General features: G+C 35.4%; 1 protein-coding gene across 2 annotated transcripts in view; it reads right to left on the reverse strand.

The window, feature by feature from the left end:
• Positions 1 to 3,240: 3,240 nt before the first annotated feature.
• Positions 3,241 to 21,771, reverse strand: part of GABRG2 (gamma-aminobutyric acid type A receptor gamma2 subunit) — a 136,144-nt gene continuing 117,613 nt past the window's right edge. Inside the window, exons 7-10 of one of the 2 annotated variants that reach the window (XM_027841910.1) lie at positions 10,862 to 11,014; positions 7,329 to 7,534; positions 4,935 to 4,958; positions 3,241 to 3,516 (exon numbers count right to left, since the gene is read on the reverse strand). In XM_027841910.1, the coding sequence (XP_027697711.1) occupies positions 3,241 to 3,516; positions 4,935 to 4,958; positions 7,329 to 7,534; positions 10,862 to 11,014 (659 nt within the window). The remainder of the gene's footprint in view (positions 3,517 to 4,934; positions 4,959 to 7,328; positions 7,535 to 10,861; positions 11,015 to 21,771) is intronic. The other variant, XM_027841911.1, reaches the window with a different exon arrangement.

The raw sequence follows: 21,771 nt of genomic DNA on the forward strand, positions 1-21,771 counted from the left end.
GGACACCCTCTTCTCCCCTGCCCCATCTTATAGATTAGGAAATTGAGAAACAGCTAAAATGAAAGGTGTTGTTATAGGACAAAAAAATTAACATCACAAAGACTGGGAACCATGGCTTTTGACTCCCATACTGATACTCTTTCCCTTCTATCTCTCACAGTGAATCCCAGGGATTTAAAGTGAAATTAGATGACAAAGGCCTTTCAGGAACAAAGGTAGTCATCTTGAATAAGACCCAAGGTCCATTTCAGTTTCACATTTTATGAAAAGTACGCTAAGAAAACATTAACAACAACAAAAACACAGAGATAATAACTGTTGATAGAATCCTCATACTCTGTTATTTGACTAATTTAATACTGTTTGAATGAGAAAATTGACCCTCTCCCAAACAATAATTGTCTTGACTATTAAGGATAGGAAGACGAAGAGGAGAAAGGAGAAGTAAAAGGAGGAGGAAAAGGAGAAGGAAGCTCCCCTTTCATATTCTGTGTTAGTATCTGGGGCAAAGCCATAGCAATCTCATGAACATTCAGGCAATGGTACCAGAGAGGGTGACAGTGGAGGAAAAGGAAGGAAAATCTGGGAAAACTACAGATAAATTTTTAGCATCAGTCTACTTTTCTCTTTTTTTTTTAACTCACTCCCTCCTATATTACACATCCCAGCTGTTGATCCTCCATCTTGAACAACATCAAAATAACCTTATGTTTTGTGTATATGTGTATACATATATGTATGTCTATATATGTATGTGTGTGTGTGTATTTGTACTTATTTATCTACATAATGCCTCCCCAAATAGGCACTCATAAGCCTAACTGAAGGAAGAGGCTGTATTATTTTGGTCTTATATCCCCAGTGCCTAATACAGTGCCTGGTATATGGTTAATGCTTAAGTAATGCTTACTGATTGAATAGTCATCCTATTAACAGCCTTCCCCACCATTACCCACTGCAAAACAAATAGCTCAATAAAAGACATTGAGAGAGAAGGAAGACCCACCTTTTAAAACAGCCTAGTCCAAAGACACCAGCTAGGAGATGGCATCTTCTTGTATTTAAGAGCAGCAGTTTTATTGTAAAAGTCCACAGGTTTGTGCAATTCTTTTTTGGGAAGGATTTCAAATACATTTGACAAGGATAGATGATGATTCAGAATTAATTTATCTTTCTGCGCATATGAATTTCCAAACTTACACAAACATTGGAAAACTAGCTTTTTTGTGCCTTCTGTCATAAGCAATTGTGTCATGACAACTAGCATATATCTCTCATTACTGAAATTTGTGAACAACTCTCCTAAAGTAAGCATTTTAATACTTTGACAATTATAGAAAAAATATTCAAAGAGAATTGATTGCATTTACATTGGCAAAAGATTGCATAATTGAGCACATCAGATATGATCAAAGGTTGGAAAACCTGTGGCTAAATGAGTTTCAACATTCATCCAGATGGAATAGATGGTTTGAAATATACAAACTACACACAGCTTGTCTATTAGCAAAGACATTTTTTATTCCCCTCTAATTATTTGGGGTCATCTCTAAACTGTATACTAGCGATGGTTAAATTCTGTCTCACGGTAATCACGCCACACTAGAGAAGCATGTTAAAGGAGTATTGCTGTACGGAAACAAAGCTATGGGGTGGAACAAACTGCTGATGTGGCACAATTTATCATGTTCGAAGTCATTAGTTGATTAGCTCACTAAGAGTATAGTCTAACAAAGTCAAGGTTATTGGTTTGATACCTATGTGGGCCATTCTTTCAATGAATACTTATTGAATGCTTGCTGTGTTTGAGATATTCTGTTCTTAGCTACAGACCAACCCTTTAACCCAGTCATGTATGAATTTTGTAACTGTGTGCCAGTTATTCATATGAGAGGATGTAGTTGAATTGATTCCAACCGATTCTCACAAATGGAAAAAAAAGAAAAAAAAATAAAGCAAATGTCCAAGTGATTGTGTATTAGTAACATCATTTTTACATACAAAAGAAAAAAAGAAAAGAAAAAGAAAATCCCATTGTTTAGCTAAAAATCAAAAATGAGCTTTGCCTAAAAAAGAAATACAAATTTCATATGACAATGATTGAAAACTAAAGTTCCTTCTGACCCTTCTGGTTATTTCTAAGAGATCATGTATCACTCCACCAATACCCCATGTGAGATGACTAATCATCATCTGAGCTTGGTATGGGAGGAGTCACCAGCAGCTTATGTTTTAATAGCCTGAAGCAGATCTTGTGATAGAGAATAATTTCTATTGCAATCTAATGGACTAGAAAGCAAGAAAAAAATAGCATCAAGCACATACAGTCACTTAATAAACTAGATAAGAAATTGGCAAACCTTTTTGATTCATAGACTATTTAGAAGAGGCAAATGCAGATTGTTTTGTTTATTATATATATATATAATAAGGTATCTTAAACTGTCATACACAAAAATGCTGTTTTAATTTTCATTCATGAGAAAGCAGTTAAGTTCTCCTCTCCAATCCCAAACCCAGACTTGATTCCTTATGATTCTATTCACATTTTTCACCTACAGCCCAAAGCCACAAAATAAAAGACAATACTTTATGGTATCTTTGCTTCATTTATTTTGGCCCTAAAATTATACATGCACTACTTTAAGCATTATAAGGTATTTCAATATTTACAACATGTTACATGTGCTTTTAAAAGGATAGTATTTTGTTTTTCTATTATTAGCTTGGGGGTATGGGAGGATAACTTGTCTAGGCTAGTAACACTTATTTGAATTGAGAGATGATACTTCTCAAAATGAAAAGATTCTAAAGGGTAAAGATTGACCATATCTCTCTACCCCAAGCAAAGACATTGCACATTTATTGAATTTTTTTTGCATGTATATATTTGTACAATGGAAGGGAAAAGGTATCCCACCACTTCAATTTCACACCCCTTCCGTTTTTGTTACAGCTGACATTGATACATTTTGATCTACTTTTGTTTTCAACATTCTTATTTTCCATTTATAACAGTTTTCATATGTTCAATCAGTAATTTCCAAATCACACTAACCAAAGGAAAGTTAGGGGCAAACGACATGGCATGATTAGGATATTCTGTATTATGGCACAAATGAATTGAGACCAATACAAAGCATATGAGAGATTATATTAAGTGGACATTTAAAGGGAACCTTTAAACCATCTCCCCATAGGAATCATTGAGTAAGACTTTTATCATTGCTCCACTCTTGTTTAAAGGTAAAGATAAGAAACCCAGTAGACAAGGTTGAATAAGCAGAAGGCAGTGGGAAAGAAGATCCGAGCATAGGAGTCCATTTTGGCAATACGGATATGTATTCTTCCATGACGCCATGCCCCTGTTCGGCAATCTTCAAAGCAGCAGAAAAAACTGGCACAGTCCTTGCCATCAAGACACTCATAACCATACTCTTCATCTCTCTCCTGAAGGTGTGTGGCATTGTTCATTTGAATAGTGGCTGACCTTGGTCGAATATCAATTGTTGGTGCCTAAGAAGATAATACAAAGGGATGGGAATGAAAGAGTTGGTCAGAATCCTCAGAATCAGACAATTTTTGTCTATAGCATGGTCAATGGGAATGATGATTCAGCAAATGGGGACTCAGGAAATTGCTATGACATCGTGATCTACAATGATAAAATTTAAATTATGAAGAGAGCACATTTGCATATTTCAAATTTAGAGCTAAGCAATGCAGCTGAAAATAATATTATCAAGCTAATAGCTATAGCAAGGAAATTGAACAACAAATGAACTCAAAGATCTAAAGGGTTAGACCAAACAACTACATGAGACTTTATTCCACTAACTATTGGAGGTGATGTTGGAGACATGAAGGCATTAAATGGAATGGAGAATTACTTTTGTAAATGAAAATTTTTTTTTTTTTGAAACCAAGGCATCTGTCATGCTTGTATGTATGCAAATAGCCTGTTAAAATGAACAAAGATGGTTCTAATGGCAAATTCTGTTTTAAGTATATAGCAATATAAAACGTCCTTGGTCTATAACTCCATGGTATGACTAATGCATTAGAGAGATAAAATTCCACACTAAATGGTCACTCTTAAGGAATGTGAAAATGTTAGCCAAGTTCACTGACATGAATGAGAATTTTAAATGAATTTTACCATCTAGAATGGCAAAACATTGTAAGTGTTTGGTGACCAGAAATTAGCATTCCCTTCTATTCAGTGTAATTGAATCCTTGCCCTTCTTCTAAAGGAAAATGAATTAGAGGACAAAGGAGTTCCTTCAGCATTACAATTCAGTTGTTAAAGATTTAGGAAAAATCAACTATGTTGACATTTAGGAATAAGCTTCCAAAAATCCAATAAAATTGATAATTATCATCATTTGCCATCTCGAATGATGGCAGTGTACTTAGAGCCAGCTACAACATTTGCATGGATAAGTTTGTTCAACTATAAAACACTTTCAGTTGCAGGACTTTTCCCAAAGTATTCTAATATGGACTTTACATGCATGAAAAACATTAAATATATTTTATTAGAAGGGGAGAAACTATATCTTGAAACATAATTTTCAAAGATTTAAGGTGTCCATTTGAGTTCTCAAGACCATGTATTGTATAGCACTGGTGGAATGGAGGTTTATAAGAAAAAAGGTCAAATCATGGTTTAGGCTGCTTAAGAAAGTCCCACTTTGTTCAAGGTGCTGGCTGCTCTTGAATTATAAATGAATTCAAAACATCTGTGACTTGGTGTAGGAGCTGCTGAATCAACTCTACAAATTTATTTCTAAATCTGTAGAACTTTCTACTTCTTATATGTATTACCTAGAGTAGAATGCTTAAATGTCTACTTAAAATAAAATCTCATTTAAGCGTTAATAGTTAAATTCAGCAGTGGCATGCAGTGAATTTCCATTCCAAAAACATTATACCTTGAAGGAAAACATCCGAAGAAGCTTTGGTTTTGTAGACAGAAAAGAGAATAACATTTTGTTTTACAAAGAAAGGAAAACAAAGAAGAGGAAGAGACAAAATAAGATAAATTAAAGATACATTCCCAAAAACATAGTAAGTAAAAAAGAACTGAAATTATAAACAGAGAAAGACAGTCCTCAACTATGATAAAACCTATGACTGAAGTGGAAGAAAAATAAAAATCTGGTAATTGCTGATGAATTTCCAGTTAAGTCAATGTTATTCTGATTAAATATTATCTTGACCCTAAACTATGATATAATTATAAAACCCAGTGTGTTGCAAGCTAACTTCCTACTGCCTATTTATCCAGTATCGAGACAAGTTTTACAATTATTTTCCTAAACCTTTTCATCAGCAAGACCTGATTAGAGTAAGCCTTTACACAATTAGCATCAGTACATCATTATAGGAGAATTAAGTACTTTATTTCCTCATTGAAGGGTCTTGGCACTTGCCAGCTCCTTTGACTAAGTAATGAATTACATTATCTAATTCATTTAAAGGATGAAAAAATTCATTTGATAATCTCAACAATTACATTTTATCTGTTGCATTTTGTCAGCCCTGTTCTCTTCCTGCTCATCCTTGCCAATTCTTTCTTCATCTGATCCATTCAAATCTACAGATTTTAGAATATTATTTATCATCTTTGGAACAAAATGTGTGATTATAGAAATTAAGATATTTTTTATGGATTCTTTAGTTGCTGTTAGCACAAACTTATTGTTTTGGAAGTAATACTGAAAGATGTCAATAGAACTAACTTATTAGAAGAAAATGGAAACAGGAGGAAGTCAAGTAAGAAACAGGACAAAAATCAAATCAAATCAAGGAGAGAAAATGAAAAAGTAGAGAGGTAAAAGGAAAAAAAAAGGAAAGGAAGGACAGACCTGAAAACAGTAAGCATTGTGTATCTGGGAAATGAAAGATAAACATTTTCTAAAGTTCATAATAGTCCTAGTGGCAGTAGTACTTAATATAGGACTAGCTTCAAAGCCAGGAGGACCTGAGTTTAAGTCATTCCTCTGATACCTGTCATTTAACCCTAGGCAACTCACTGAACCGACCAGTGCTCTAGGTAGTTCTCTAAAACTAAAAATTCCAAAGAAGGTGCCAATTTGCATTGGTTAGGTGAGGTTTCCTCACCTGAGAGTTCTCTATACTAATGAAATCACAGGCCTAATCCTTATCTTTAATACCCATGCTATAACCACCTTTGCCTATTATAATATCTAATTAAAATATTTAATCACATTTATTACATTAATTACATATTTTATTATTGCAGTAATTTCATCAATGTTACTTGGAGTGCCATCAGGTAACAAACAGTGAGTTAGAGACTCTCAAAATGATTCAATCAATATATATGATGGCTCAAATAGTCGCCAAAATGTCAATCTTCCCCTCACATTGCCTTTTAGGGCAAAATAGGGGGCAGGTCATCCTACTTTCTTTCCCTGGTATATAAATTTATATCTGCTTACTCTTCCCTTATCCCCATCCTAGCAAGTGCTGTAGAATATTAAAAAAACTCTCATGGCTACTCATTAGCTAGTTGTCCTTCATGATATGAAAGCTAGTTGGTTGAATGGGGCTATTCAATAGGAGGGTGGTCTTTCTTTTCTAAACAACCAAGCAAAGCACTTAAACATAATTCATAGCTGAAGAAATTCTTCAGATAGATATCCATTCCCAAGAGGTCCAGAATACATAGCTCATATTAAAACCATCTATATTTCCTATGTTAAACTATGTGGAATTTCTCAAACAAAAACAAAAACAAAAGTTTTGTTATTTTTTTCTCTTTGCAACAGAATATTATCTTCATTACTCTGGTCACATTTCAAACTTAAGAAACCTACCTGGAGAGCTGCCTAGGATGTGAATTTGGTCCTGAAATATCAACAGTTTAAAAAAAAAGTTTGGGGAGAAGGATTGGAAGGGTTAGGGGTAGGTATATAGGTAAAATCGAATGGAGTCCAGCCTATTAATGACTGGATGATAGATAAACTCTGCCGTCAGTGAATATACTTCTCAAAAAATGAAGACAGCATAAAATTGCTCCATTTTGTGTAACTATTATAACCCCGCAGAATGCATCAATTACATAGAGTCTGCCCCTGAGAAAAACATATCTCTGTTGTCTCTAATGACCATAATAGATCAGTTACTCCTTCCTTATGTCTGGCTAAACTTAAATTATTGTTCCCATCTTTGAGCTAAGTAACCCAAGCTCATCTGTCTGAAGACTAACAAAAGCCACAGTTTAGATATGCACTTAAAAGTGCCCTGGAGGTCTAGCTACACCAATGATGCCGATAGTCTCAAAAGAGAACTGTACGTACTGGGTTTTTCTTCTTTTTGTCTTTGTCCTTGCTTGGCTTCCGATTGCTGACAAAGTAATGCAGGGTGCCATATTCCACCAAGGCAGAAAAGACAAAAATAAAGCAGACAGACACAAAGAGATCCATGGCTGTCACATAAGACACCTTAGGGAGAGATTTACGGGCAATCGTACTAAGAGTAGTCATCGTCAGAACAGTGGTAATACCTAGGAAGGAAACATGATGAAATAGAAAAAGAAAAAGTATTATTGTACCACCTGGTCATCAGGATGAGACCCTAAGACATCATAATGCTCAAACTCTCTATATGTAAAAGGGAAGGGAGAGAAACCTGGATTAACAACGTTCTTCCTTGAGTTAGAACATGTTGGCTGCTAATTCCTAAAAGTGGATCTGTAATTGCTTCTCATCTACAAATATACCATGGGAAACAAAGCATGGCTAGTATGATAAGATTATGGAAACACAATGTTAGATCTGGAAAGTAACTTAGAGAACACTTAATCTATTTTTTTTTCATTTTGAAGAGGATGAAACTGAGGCTCAGAAAGATTACATGACTTGCTTCCAAAACATATAGGTAGTAAGAAGAAAAATTGGAATTAGAACTCATTTATTGTGACCTCAAGTTCAGTGTTTATTAATCAACAGTATTGTGCATTTCATTCTAGAGAATAACCCAATGAAAACTGTCATCATGAGGAATGTAGGACAGGATTTTCAGTATGATTAATTAATGAATGCATACATGAATGAATAAAACTATTAAATGCTTATGATGTGTCAGGCTCTATGCTGAATTCTGGGGAATACAAACACACAAAACATGTAAACTTTGGCCTTAAGGGTTTGACATTCCCAAAAAAGGGGAAGACAATACTTACAGGGGAAAGATGGCAGAGAAAGGTGAAGTCATAGAGATGGTAAGTGGATTTAAGAGAGCAACTGATTGGTGAAAACAGCACTGTATTAGGAATCAGGAGTCTTGAATTCTGATTCTGATTCTGACACAACCCAAGGGCCTAAACTACTTAACTTTTCTCAACTTCAGTTTCTTCATTTGTAATATTTGTGTAAAAGTTTTTGTTTGGGAAAATTGTGATTTTTACTTTATGATCTCTAAGGTTCCCTCTAGCTATCAACATGTTATGATTTTATTTTATTTTTTCATTTCTTAGCCCAGCCAAAATTAAAGACAAATTTGTTTTTAAGAATCAGTAGCTGGTCAACGTCAATAATGTAAGGCTTTGCTATGCTGAGCTTTGTGACTCACTATCCCAAAGGAAAAACAAAAACAAAACAAAATCTCATCACCTAAAGACACTACTGTGCTGTGTCCACCATAATTGCTCCTAGCCATAGAGATAGCCAGGAGGCAATTAACTCTACACTCAAACATAGAAACTCAGTCTTCAATGGGAGGACTCCTGAAGCAAATTTAATATTCTGTTTCAGTAGAAACCAAACAAAAAGGACAAAGGAATGGATAGATTTCTAAGTGTGAGGAGTGAACTATTTGAACAGTTTCATAAATCTAGAGATAAAATTACTGTCTTTTTTCATATCTAGATAAGTGTCATGTTTTTGGCTAGTGACTAGTGAAATCAATGCATCCTCTTATTGATTAGGGAACTATCTCAAGATCTACATAGTTTTTTTTTTCCCTCCAACCTACTAAGTGTCTTTCTCCTTTAAATATTTTCCCTCTTTTCAAATCTGTTATGACATGGAAACCTCAATTCTTGTTTTGATCACTTAAACCAGACTTGTATTCAAGTGAAGTGAGACTATTTTTAAGGATTTAAGTCCAACAGCGGTAATGGTCAGAGGTGTAAGAGACCTTAAAAATCATGTAGGTCACCTTCCTCATTTTAAAAAAAGAAGTCTGAGTAAAAGAGAGGTTGATTGGCTTTCCCCAGGTCACATCTATAGTAACTAATGAAGGCAGGATCCAAATTCTGATCTTCTGATTCAAATTTATTTTTTCTTTCTTCTTTATTATCCTGCTGTGGGCAGAGAACACTTAATATTGACTGAAGTAACTAGGAAAATATTAATTAAGGATAAGAATTTTGAATCAGTGTTTAAAATAAAGATGAGAAATTTGTTGAATATTAAGAAGGAGGAAGAAAGACTATGCATTCATTCATTCCATAGACACTGATTGAGAGTATCTGCTGTAAATTAAGAGGAAATGTAAGAAAGCAAGAAAGCAAGAAAGAAAGAAAGAGAGAAGAAAGAAAGAAATAAAAAAGAAAATAAAGAAGAGAGGAAGAAAGAAAAACTGTGTAATATATATGAGGCAGTTTAATTGGCATAGTGGATAATAGCGTTATAAATAGATTCAGGATAATCTGAGTTCAAATTCTGCCTCCAAAATCTATCAAATGTGTGACTATGAGCAAGTCACGTGACCTCTCTTAGTCTGTTCTGTGAAAGAGGGGAAACAATAGCAACTACCTCCCAAGGTTGTTGTGAAGATCAAATGAAGTAAGACATGTAAAACATTTTGGAAAACTTATGAGTGCTATATAAATGCTACTTTTTGTTTTCTTGTTTTTGCTATCTAGACCTATATAGGTTTGTATGTCTAGAACCACAAAATCTTGGACTTAGAATGAAACTTAGAGGCCATCTAGTACAATATGTGTTTGGATAAGAGACCTCTTTACAACATTCCTGACCATTAGTCATCTAGACTTTTTTAGAAGACTTTCAGTGAACCAAAACATTCTGAGGTAGCCTGCTCCTCATTTACATAGTTGTAATTGGTCAGAAATATTTTCTTACGTCAAGTCAAAATTTGGCTCTCTGTGTCTTCTAAACATTTCCCTTCTGTCTGTCCTATGGGATCAAGAAGAACATTCTAATCCTTCCCTATGACAGCTTTTCAATTTCTTGAGGGTGGTTTTTTATATTTTTATATTTTCATGTAGAGACATAGATCTAGATCTTTCTCTTTATATATACACATATATGTATACATGAATACTACGTCTATGCACATAATATACATACACATATGTAATATGATTTTTATTCCCCTAGAAAAATTTAAATAGAGACTGAGTTTTCCAGAACTCATTAATACCTGCAAAAGAAAATGATAATGTTTGGGGTGAGGATGATCATTTTACTCATTAAAAATAACAAAAATAAATCTTCTAGAGAGAACAGAACTAAAAAGAGAAATAAAAAAATAATAGTTTTAACATGTCATTATGGACTTCTATGATCTCATTCATTCCCCAACGTTTCCAGTCTATGAAGCTTTGACAAATGAATTATCCCTTATTAAAACTATTTCTGTATACTTATGATGCAGGTTAATACCTTCAGTCATGAAGCAAAAGAAATAGCATCCCGTTTTCTCATTTTCTATTGTAATTTGCACTTGGCACTGCATATTTATATATTTGGGCAAAGTTGTTTGAAAAATTATCATAGGCAAGCAATTAAATATTCACTGTAGCAAATTCTCATCCCTTGACATTCTGATCCAGACATAAATGAACACATGGAAGGCAGCTCACCTAATGAGGTTCTGGCTGGAACAGCATCCTTATTGATCCAGAAAGACACCCAAGATAAGACAACAATTAGAGTGCAAGGAATGTAAGTCTGAATGGTAAAATATCCCATTCGTCTGCTTAGGTCAAAGTACACAGACATTACAACATAATCCCCTAGAAAAAAACATAGAGACATTTGAATCAGTGTACAAATTACTAAAAATACACCTATAAATAGACTGTTTAGTGTTTTCAAACCCTATTAACACATATCTTTGATAAGGAGTTTACATAAATACATTATCCAACCTTTAAATGTTATAGTTCTCTGGAAATTCTCTGCCTATAAACTACCTTTATCTTTCTTTATATTGGTAGGCAGATTAGCTATCAGTATTTTTTTTTGTCTGTAACAATTTGTGGATTTAGTTTTCACTGAAAGGTAAGATCATTTGAAATTCTCATGAAAAGCACGTTTTATTTTGCTTTGTTTTGTTTTCCATAGATCTCAATAATAGAACAACTAGGTCTGACAACTCACACAATGTTCTACATACATAGTGTCCCACCTCTTCAAAGCTGTGAAGGAAGTGAGTTTTTTCAACTCTTCTTCAAGCTTGATAATTATAATTATTATAAAGAGTTTAGTTTTTTTATTGTTGTTGTTTATGATATTGTTACTGTTCTTTCCATTTACAGTGTTGTCATTATGTATGTTGCTTTCTTGGTTCTGTTTACTTTATTTGGCATAAATTTAAAAAAAGCCTTTCCATGCTTTTCTGAATTCTTTTCAGAAATCATTATGCCCTTAAACCACTATAGATGTCTGTCTACTGGTGCTTATGGGGCCTTTCTTCCTATTTTTTAAAATGCCTTCAATTCAATTTCATTTTCAAAATTATTAAATACCTAATATGTGTAAGCCACAAAATATTTCTTTGTTGAATCCTGAGTCTCTAGAATAATGACTACAAAAAGAAAACTCATAAGTGAAATTTGGGATCTTACAAGACTATAAGCATCTTATTAGTTCATTCATAGGAAGCAAACATAATAGTTCAGTCACAGGGAATAGTTAGGTAGCAAACATTGGGGAACATGTCATAAATATGGAGAATAGTAATTTGTAGTGCATCAAAAATGGACATTGGTCAACTCTATGGTATTATTCTTAATTCTTCTTCTTCTAATTGGTATTCTCTATTCTTATTATTTTTAATCCTGTCAGTTAATCAGTAATTAAATGTTTATTAATGTGTCAGGCACTGTGCTAAGCTCAGAGAATAAATGCTTATTTTTAATTGAAAGTTTGATATGCTATCTATCCATCAATCAACAAGTCAAGACAACAAGCATTTAAGAACTTACATATTAGGCAATATGCTAAGCCTCTATCTAAGCCGCTATTTGTAGGAATAAAAATATACGCAGAAAGTTATTCTCTGCCCTTGAGCAACTTACATTCTAATAGAGGAAAGGGAAGGGAAGAGAAAAGGGAAGGGAGTAAACTTTTATAGCACCTGTTATGTACCAGGCACTATGCTAAATGCTTTATAAACATCTCATTTGGAGCGAAGATGGTGGAGTAAGAAGTAAATCACTTCCACCCTTTCTTATTAACCTCTGAAAGCCCAGAAAATAATTGACCCAGGAAAAAATCCTAGAACAGCTGAGCCAGCAGAACAATGGGGTGCTGCAGTCTCGTAGCCCAGGAAGCTTAGGGGATTGAGAGGAAAGGCCCCTCTCACTCTGGGGGAGGGGGAATAGTACAGGACAGGGGGCATCCCAGCAAGCCCCACTTTAACATACCAGGCAGAAAGCCTAAGACCCAGAGTGGTGGAGCAGGCAAATGCCAACATCAGGATCCCCTGAGATCCTCAGTACAGGCAGGAGAACCAGCTCAGAAAACCACCATGGGCTACAGTGTTCTCCAGCAGCCAAATCACCTGGTGCCTCAGCAAAACTCTGGGAAGCACAACTCCAGGAGGCAAAGCTCAGGGCTGACAGACAAACTCCAGCAGCGAAACATCCTTGTGCAAGGCCCAGGTGATCAGGAGAAGAAACTTGGGTAAGTGCCCCCTGCACTACAGCAAGAGAGCTCAACTTTTTTTTTAAAGTCAGGAAATATGCAAACATCATAAGCAAAAAACAGAAATTAATAATGACCGCAGATTATTATTATGGGCACCGGGAAGATCAAAGCACAAATCCAGAAGAGGAAAACAATATACCCATATCTAAAACCTCAAAGGGGAATATGAGCTGGCCTCAAGCCCAAAAAGCTCTTCTTAGAAGAAGAGCTCAAGAGGATTTTAAAAGTCAAGTAAGAGAGGTAGAAGAAAATTTGTGAAAAGAAATGAGAAGTATGCAAGAGGGAATCAATAGCTTAGAAAAGGAAGGACAAAAATTAACTGTAGAAAACAAGTCCTTAAAAAATACAATTGGCCAAATGGGAAAAAAGTACACTGAAGAAAACAACTCCTTAAAAAGTAAATTGGCCAAATGGAAAAGGATACACAAAATCTAATAGAAGAAAACAATTTGTTAAAAATTAGAATGGGGCAAGTGGAAGCTAATGACTCTATGAGAGATAAAGAATCAGTCAAACAGAAACAAAAGAATGAAACAAAATAGAAAATGTAAAATACCTCATTGGTAAAACAAGTGACCTGGAAAATAGATCCAGGAGAGACAATTTAAAAATTATTGGTCTACCTGAAAACTATGATGATAAAAAAAGATCCTGGACAACATCCTTCAGGAAATCATCAAAGAAAACCACCCTGAGGTCCTCAAACCAGAGGGTAAAATAGTCATCAAAAGAACCCACAGACCTCTTCCTGAAAGAGATCCCAAATTGAAAATGACAAGGAATATTGTAGCCAAATTCTAGAATTATCAAGTGAAGGACAAAATACTGTTAGCAGCCAGAAATAAGCAATTTAAATATCATGGAACCACAGTCAGGATTTTGCCGGACCTTGTAGCTTCTACATTAAAAGATCAAAGGGTGTGGAATATGATATTTCATAAGGCAAAGGAGCTTGGCTTACAACCAAGGATCAACTACTCAGCGAAAATGAGCATAATATTTCAGGGGAGGAGATGGATATTCAATGAAATAGGGGATTTCCAAACCTTCCTGATAAAAAGACCAGAGCTCAACAGAAAATTTGACCTTCAAATACAAGACTCAAGAGAAACATAGAACAACAAACAGGAAAGAAAAACAACAACGACAACAATGACAACAACATGTTATTAATAAGGGCAAGCTGTTTACATCCCTACAAGGGAAGATAACATTTGTAACTCTTGAAAATTGTATCTTTATTACAACATTTAGAAGGGATATGCATAGACAGAGGGGGTGGGTTTAAGTTGACTTTGATGTGATGATAAAAAATCTAATTAAATGGTGAAAAGGGATTATACTGGGAGAGGAGTAAAGGAACAGGCAGACAAAGGTAAATTACATCATATGAAAAGGCACAAAACCTAATCCAGTAGAGGGCAAGAAGGGAGGGAGATTAGCACTGTTTGAAGCTTACTGTCATCAGATTTGGTTCAATGAAGGAATAACATAATCAGTTAGGTATAGAAATCTAATTTATCATATAGGAAGTAAGAGGGGAAAGGGAAAAGAAAAGGGAGGGTGCTAATAGAAGGGAGGGCAGATTGAGGGAGGTGGTGGTCTGAGAGAGGAAAGCGTAAACAGAGGAAATAGGATGGAGAGAAAAACACAGATAGTAATCATAATTGTGAATGTGAATGGGATGTACTCTCCCATAAAAGGGAAGTGGATAGCAGAGTGGATTAAGAACTATAATCCTACAATATGTTGTTTACAAGAAACACATTTGAAGCAAAGGGATACACACAGAGTAAAGGTAAAAGGCTGGAGCAGAATATCTTATGCTTTAGCTGAAGTGAAAAAAACACCAGGGGTAACATCTCATTTGATCCTTACAACAACCCTGTTATTATTCTCGTTTTACAGGTGAAGAAACTGAGGCAAACAGAGATTAAGTGACTTGTTCTGGGTCACACAGCTCATAAATGAGGACAGATTTGAACTCAGGTATCTCTGCCTCTAGGCCCAGTGCTCCATATACTACACTGAAAAGCAAAGGTGGGAATACACACAGGGGCATGGTAGAAAAAATCCAGAGTCAGGAATGTAGTCTGGAAAGAATAAGGCATGGCTGGTCTGAAGGACACTAGCACTTAGAGGTAATATAGAAAGACTTCATATTGGTGGTTCATAAGTTATCTTGAAGTAAGGGATTCTATGGTCCAGAGGTAAGGAGGGAATGTATCCCAGGTATGAGCAACAGCTAACCAAAGCAATGGTTCAGAGAGAAGAGAGTGAGCACCTTGTGTGAGTAACAGAGAAAAGACTAATGGGGGTGCTGTTTATAGATTTAGAAAGTGGTCTAGAGCACTTTGAGTTTAAATGATTTGCCCAAGCTTACAAAGCCAGTATGTAAAAGAGGCAGCACTTGAGTCTAGCATAGGTTCCCAAAGTGGGCAATACCTCCCCCTGGGGGGCACTGGAATGATGGGGAACAGTAGTAACATTGGGTGCAATTAGAGGGCCTTGAATAAAAATAAGGGGGCAATGGAAACATAAGGGAAGAAGAGAAGAAAATTTTGAAAAAATGTTTGTACATGTTTCATCTGTTGTGTAAGAGAGTTAAAGTCATAATGATTACACTACTTTCCAAATAAACACGCAAAATGCAAGTTATGAAGGATCACTTGTCAAGTCTGTGTACAGGTCTTAACAAGTAAGTGTTGGCAGGCTGGAAGTCCAGTATGGATCAGCAAGAATATATGCATGTAATGACTTGTTTGCAATACAATATTATACAGTTACATGATGCAATATTGCATCATCAAAATTTCAGTGCAGAAAAAATACAAAAATTTACAATAAATTATTAAATTTAAGATGTAATTTAAAAATATAGATTTTATATTTTTTTGAAATGATGCAAATCTCAAAAAACAACATTAAAGGCTTAAAGAAAGTAGATTTCCAGTGGGGTGCTAAATATTTTTTTTTTTAGGCAACTGGGGTTAAGTGACTTGCCCAGGGTCACACAGCTAGTAAGTGTCAAGTGTTTCGTCAGAGGTCGGATTTGAATTCAGGTCCTCCTGACTTCAGAGCCAATGCTCTATCCACTGTGCCACCTAGCTTACCCCTAAATATTTTTTTAAAGGGGTGGAAGGTCAAATATGTTTGGGAATCTCTCGTCTAGGTCTTCCAAACTTTAAACCTTTCTAAATCTAACCATTGTATCATATTGTCCCCTAAAGGAAAGAACAGGGACATAGGATCTCAAAGATTCAGGCCATTTCTGAAGTTTCTAATCCAGGCATGTGATACAGATATCAGGAGAGAGAAATGTTTGTTTGACCTTAAACAAATGATAGGCACATGTTGTTAACTTTTTTCTAGGTCCTAAAGTTACTTATCCTTAAAAAAGAAAATGTACCCCTACAAGCTAAAAACCTTTCAAACTCTTATTGTGACTAGAAATCTGCAGGGATCAAGAGACTGGTAAATGGTGGATTTTGTAGCCATGAGATCAAACTAATTGCTTTATAATCTTCAGGAAATCACCTAACCTTTTTGTGTATTCTTGTCTTAGCTATTTAAAAAGAGAAGCACTATTCTCTGTCCCCCGCCTATCATGGAGAACCTTCAATCAAATTAATTGTTTGTTCACATTAAGCTCCCCAACCTGAAACTCTATTCCATAACCATGACCTTTTAATCTACAGTGGGCAAGAGAATGTTATCTGTGCATATCCACATGAACCTATGTCCCCTGCAACAGGCTTTGGAAGGAGATAGATGCTTTATAAACTTTTTGCCCAAGTGTTTTGTTTCTCTTCTATTGCAGTAAACTTACAATGAAAATCTTAATGAAAGAATCAGCTTCAAGTCAACATATTTCATTGTTCCTGACACTAATCCAATCCTTTCTGACCCTCCACCTGCCTCCTACCATCTCAAACACCTTTGCTCCTTGCTATACTTCTCACTTCATAGAGGACCCTGCTGAGCATCCCTGTGAGCATCATAAGGCAGCAGTAGGGGCCGCCATGCTTTCTTGCTCCCCAATCTGTGGCAAAAAAAAAAAACATCATCAAAATGGTAAATAGTCTTTAGATTACCTAAGAGGCTTCAAGGTGAACCTGCTATTTTTACACATTGCCATTCAGATATGTAAAACAGGTCCAGGCTTTGGAACAGGCTGTCAGGAAATTATGCATAAAGTCAACCTGCATGGGGCCATGTGCTTGAGAAGCACTCAGGGTAAGACTGGATTTCCCCAAAGAATACAGGGAAAAAAATCTGATTTTGAAATCTTGTTGTTAAAATGGCACCTTACAATTCTATCCCAACTAAGGCCATACAGATTCCCTATTTAAAAATACATAAACAAAATATAGAATGCTTTCTATATGTTCATAATTAAGAGAACTAAAAAAAAAATGTAACGTGTTCCCTATCCTACCATGTTACAGATGGTTTGGTCCCAGTTATTCCTGTCATAGATTATTGCATATATGTTCTCATACAAATCTCAGTACTTTTCTGGGATTCAATATCCTCTTTGGAAAATGATGAAATTAGCATTCTACTCTCCCTCTAATACTCCAACTACTGATCTCCCCAGATTTCTTTAAGCCCTAACTAAAATCCCATCTTCTATAAGAAGCCTTCCTTAACCCTTCTTAATTACAGTGCCTTTCCTCTATTATTTCCTATTCATCATGTATATAGATTGCTTTGTGTATATATATATACATATATATATATTTGTATATTGTCTATCCTGTTAATTTGTAAGATTTTTCCTCTTTTTGTATCTTCAGAACTTAGCACAGTGCCTAGTACATAGTAAGTGCTTCATAAAATGTTTGTATATATATATTGATTGATGACATCTAAGATCCCTTCAGCTCTCAACTGGTCATCCTATGATGCTATAATTTCATAGAAAGGAGAGCTCTTATTGACTGAAATATGGAGTCAAAGAATTTCCAAGCTTAAGGGTATTTCAAAATCATATTTTACACTATCCAAATTTTACCAGTTAAGAAAATGGGACTTAGAAAGGAGAAAATATTTTGCTCAAGGTCACATAGCAAATTACAGTCAAAAATAGAACTAGGGCAAGATTTCTAGTTCAATGTTTTGTTTTGTTTTTTTTCACTACACTATGTTGCATTTATCTTTTGTAGTCAAGGAGGATTTCATGAAAGAGGAGATACTGGCTGGACTTCAAAATATTTTGGAAGACAAGATGGAGGTGGTAGAAAGGAGATAGTCTAAAGAGAGTCATGATATTGGAGGTAAGCAGAGGACAGATAGGAAACAGGGAAAACAATTACTTTGTCTGTAGCATAAGCAGCTAGGTGGTGCAGTGGTTATAGCACTCTACCTAGAGTCATGAAGACTTCAGGTGAAATAAAACCTTAGACACTTACTGTTTGTGGAACTCTGGGCAAGTCACTTAAATTCTCTCTGCCTTGTTTTTTTTTTTTTTTTTTTATTTGCAAAGTCATAATAATAGCACCTAACTCCAAGGTTGCTGTAAGGACAAAATTAGATAATATTTATAAAGTGCTTTGGAAACATTAAGGAACTATTTAAATGCTAACTACTATTACTATTAGTAATTAGTAATTACTAATTAGTACTAGTAGTACTAATAGTAGTAGTACTTTGTCTTTGGAGATGAAGCAAAGAAATACGATTTGGAGATATCCATCAGAAATAACCAGTTTGGAGATAGTTCAAACCTAAAGTCCTACCCGAAGAATTGCCTTTATTAGCCTCATGATCTGTGCAGCCCACATACTACCTTTCAAGAGAAGTTGAGTGGAGGGAGGAAAGGTTATGTGGTTGAATGCACTTACATATTGAGACATACAAGGTTGATAACTACTGTACCACACTATTGTCTTCCTTGTGAAGTACAGATACAACTTTAGGTGAAGGAAAGTCCAATTATTATCCAAACTGCCAGAGTATTGCTGTTTCATAAAAAGCAGAGTGAATCATTTGAAAGAAAAAAAAAACAGTTTTCTATTTTTAATATTAGCTCACACTGATATTACTTTTTAAAGGGTATATAAAGGGCTTTACATATATTTTTATATCATTTGATCCTCACAACAATTCTGTGAGGTAAGAGCTATATTATTATTTTCAATTTACAGGTGAAGAAACTGATCCCCAGAGTTAATAAATGTGTTAAGGGGGCTACAAACTCAAATCTTTCTGACATCTAGTTAGTCTGGTGCTCCATCCCCTCCACCACAACACCACATAACACTTGGCAGTGGAAAAAATTGCTGTTTTTTCCCATTCCTCTCACAAAGTTCTCAGAGTTTTCTACTCCATTATAAGATGCTTTTGTAGTTTCAGCTCAGGATAGCAGACTGACCACCAAAAACTCGAAAGGCAGTGAACAAATCCCTTACAAGATAAGCATCCTCCAAGCTCAGAGAGCTAAAACTGCACAGAAAGAGTGACTTCAGGCCTTTTGATTTGTATAAGGGGTGCTGTACCTTTTTATATTGCTGAATCTACCCAATTACTACAATTGTGATTTAGAACTAAAGTTATTTTATATAAAAGCCTTGGTGAGGTACTTATTTTAGCGAAATAGGAAACACACACAACTGCCTATTGAATATGCTCTTTTACAAAAGCAAATAGTATGTGTGCATGAAAATGTACATATGTGTGTATATGAATGAAAGAGAGAGAGAGAGAGAGAGAGAGAGAGAGAGAGAGAGAGAGAGAGAGAGAGAGAGAGAGAGAGAGAATATGCATGTGTGTGAACTCCATTGTCAAATATCCTGTTGAGGGAGTTTTTTTTTTTTTTGGTATTTGGTAGAACCACCTGCAGGCTCCTGGGAGAATGATAAACCAATCAATCATGTCCCTGTATTTGTATAGTCAACAATGTATCCTAAATCCATAAGAACCTTTAATTCACTCCAATTATTTTAATAAGTAGCTTGCAGTTTTGCTGCAATAAGATTATGCTCTTCTTTCGTTCAAATGAGGCTCCAAAATGCAAACTAATTACTTATCAGCACCAGATGTATAGTCACAGGTAGCAATAAAATATTCTTTTATATGAAGCTTCTCCATGGGTTCTTTACTACTGGGACATCAGACAGTCTGCTCATTCATCCTCTTCAAAAGTTCCAGGAATGTAGTTTTGTTGTGTTTTAGGAGAAATTTTAAAATATGATGCATGTCCCATAAAATACCCCGGGATCAAAAGATTTTTACTGAAAATGCTTGAGGCCCTTCTGAACAAAAATACTGCTTAGACATAGCGATATAATTTAGGTTTAAAATATTTCTGCTGACATCTTAGATATTAAGATGAGAGATATTCCAAAAGAGGGACAAAATCTACACAGGTAGCAATGGAATTCTGAGAAATCCTCTGAAAGAGGGCAGCTCTTTGGCTTTAACTTAACATACAAATACTTCATTTGTTTCTATAATATATAAATATAATCATGCCAACTGGGTTATTCCATATAAGGGCTATATCCTTTAATAAAATGATTTGTTCTGTGAAGTTTGGATTCAGCCAAAGGGCCATACTTGAGGACCTAGAGAGCCACATGTGCCTCAAGGCTGCGGTTTTCCACCCCTGTTCAGACTTAGTTGTCTAGAGCCCTGAGAGACTGAATAACTTGTCATACACACAGTATGTGCCAGAGGCAGGATGTTTAAACTCAGCTGTTCCTGACTCCAAGATTAACTCTATATCTACATTGTGGACATACTATAACAAAAATAACACTCAGGGAAGCCAGCTTTTGTTTAGCAAATGTCAAATCAGTGCCTAGTACAGATCCTTGCTCACAGGACCTGGTAGAATGGTTGCTCGATTAGATTGAAATCAAGCAGAAGCCAGAAAGAAGGGATTTAAGATAATGATGGCAAGAGATGATGTTTATATAGTACATTATAGTCCAAGAAGAGCTTTAATCCATTATCTCATTTGAGTCTCCCCATATCCCTGAGAAATAGTTATTAAAAATATTGTTGCCATTTTATAAATGGATTCAGAAAAAAGTAAGTGGCATGTCCAAGGTTAAGAAACCAGCAATTGAGGGGCAGCTAGGTGGCACAGTGGATAGAGCAACGGCCCTGAAGTCAGGAGGACCTGAGTTCAAATCCGGCCTCAGACCAAACACTTGACACATACTAGCTGTGTGACCTTGGGCAAGTCACTTAACCCCAATTGCCTCACTAAAAAAAATTAAAAAAAAAAAAAAGAAACCAGCAATTGGCAGAGCTCTGATTCTAGGTCACTTCTCACTCAGAATACAGTGCTCATTCCCTTACACTGCAGCTGCCTCCAGTGTCAGTTGAAAAAGAAAAGGTTAAATCATTCAAATACTTGATGGAGATCAGGAAACAACCAAGGGGAAAACAATTGATTGGCTAGAAGATTAGTTTGGCTCCCCAAAGCTTAGCATAATGCTTTGCACGTAGTAGGTTCTTAATGCTGACTGACTGATTTAAATATATCATATTACTTCTCTTTTCTCTGTTCCTACACATTCCTTCCTTCCCTTACTTGTCCTAATATTCCTTTCTCAAATTGAAATTCAAGATAACAAAGGAAAACTAGCATGACCCCACAGGCACTGGTGAATTTTTTTTTTTGAAGTCAAAAGCTTTGTCTCTTGGCCTGCTCAACAAAGCTATCAAACTGCCTTTTGAGCAAACCTCTGTACCCAAGCAATTGAATGGTTTAAGTTGGTATGTTATTTCACAAACATAGATGTAGAGCAGTTTAGTCCTGTGACCAAGAATTCACAGTGCCACTGTGGTAGGCAATGGTATGCTCAGTTCTGAAATACAGTGCTAT

Source organism: Vombatus ursinus, unplaced genomic scaffold (genome assembly GCF_900497805.2).
Source record: "Vombatus ursinus unplaced genomic scaffold, bare-nosed wombat genome assembly UNPS02014863.1, whole genome shotgun sequence".
Taxonomy (NCBI): domain Eukaryota; kingdom Metazoa; phylum Chordata; class Mammalia; order Diprotodontia; family Vombatidae; genus Vombatus; species Vombatus ursinus.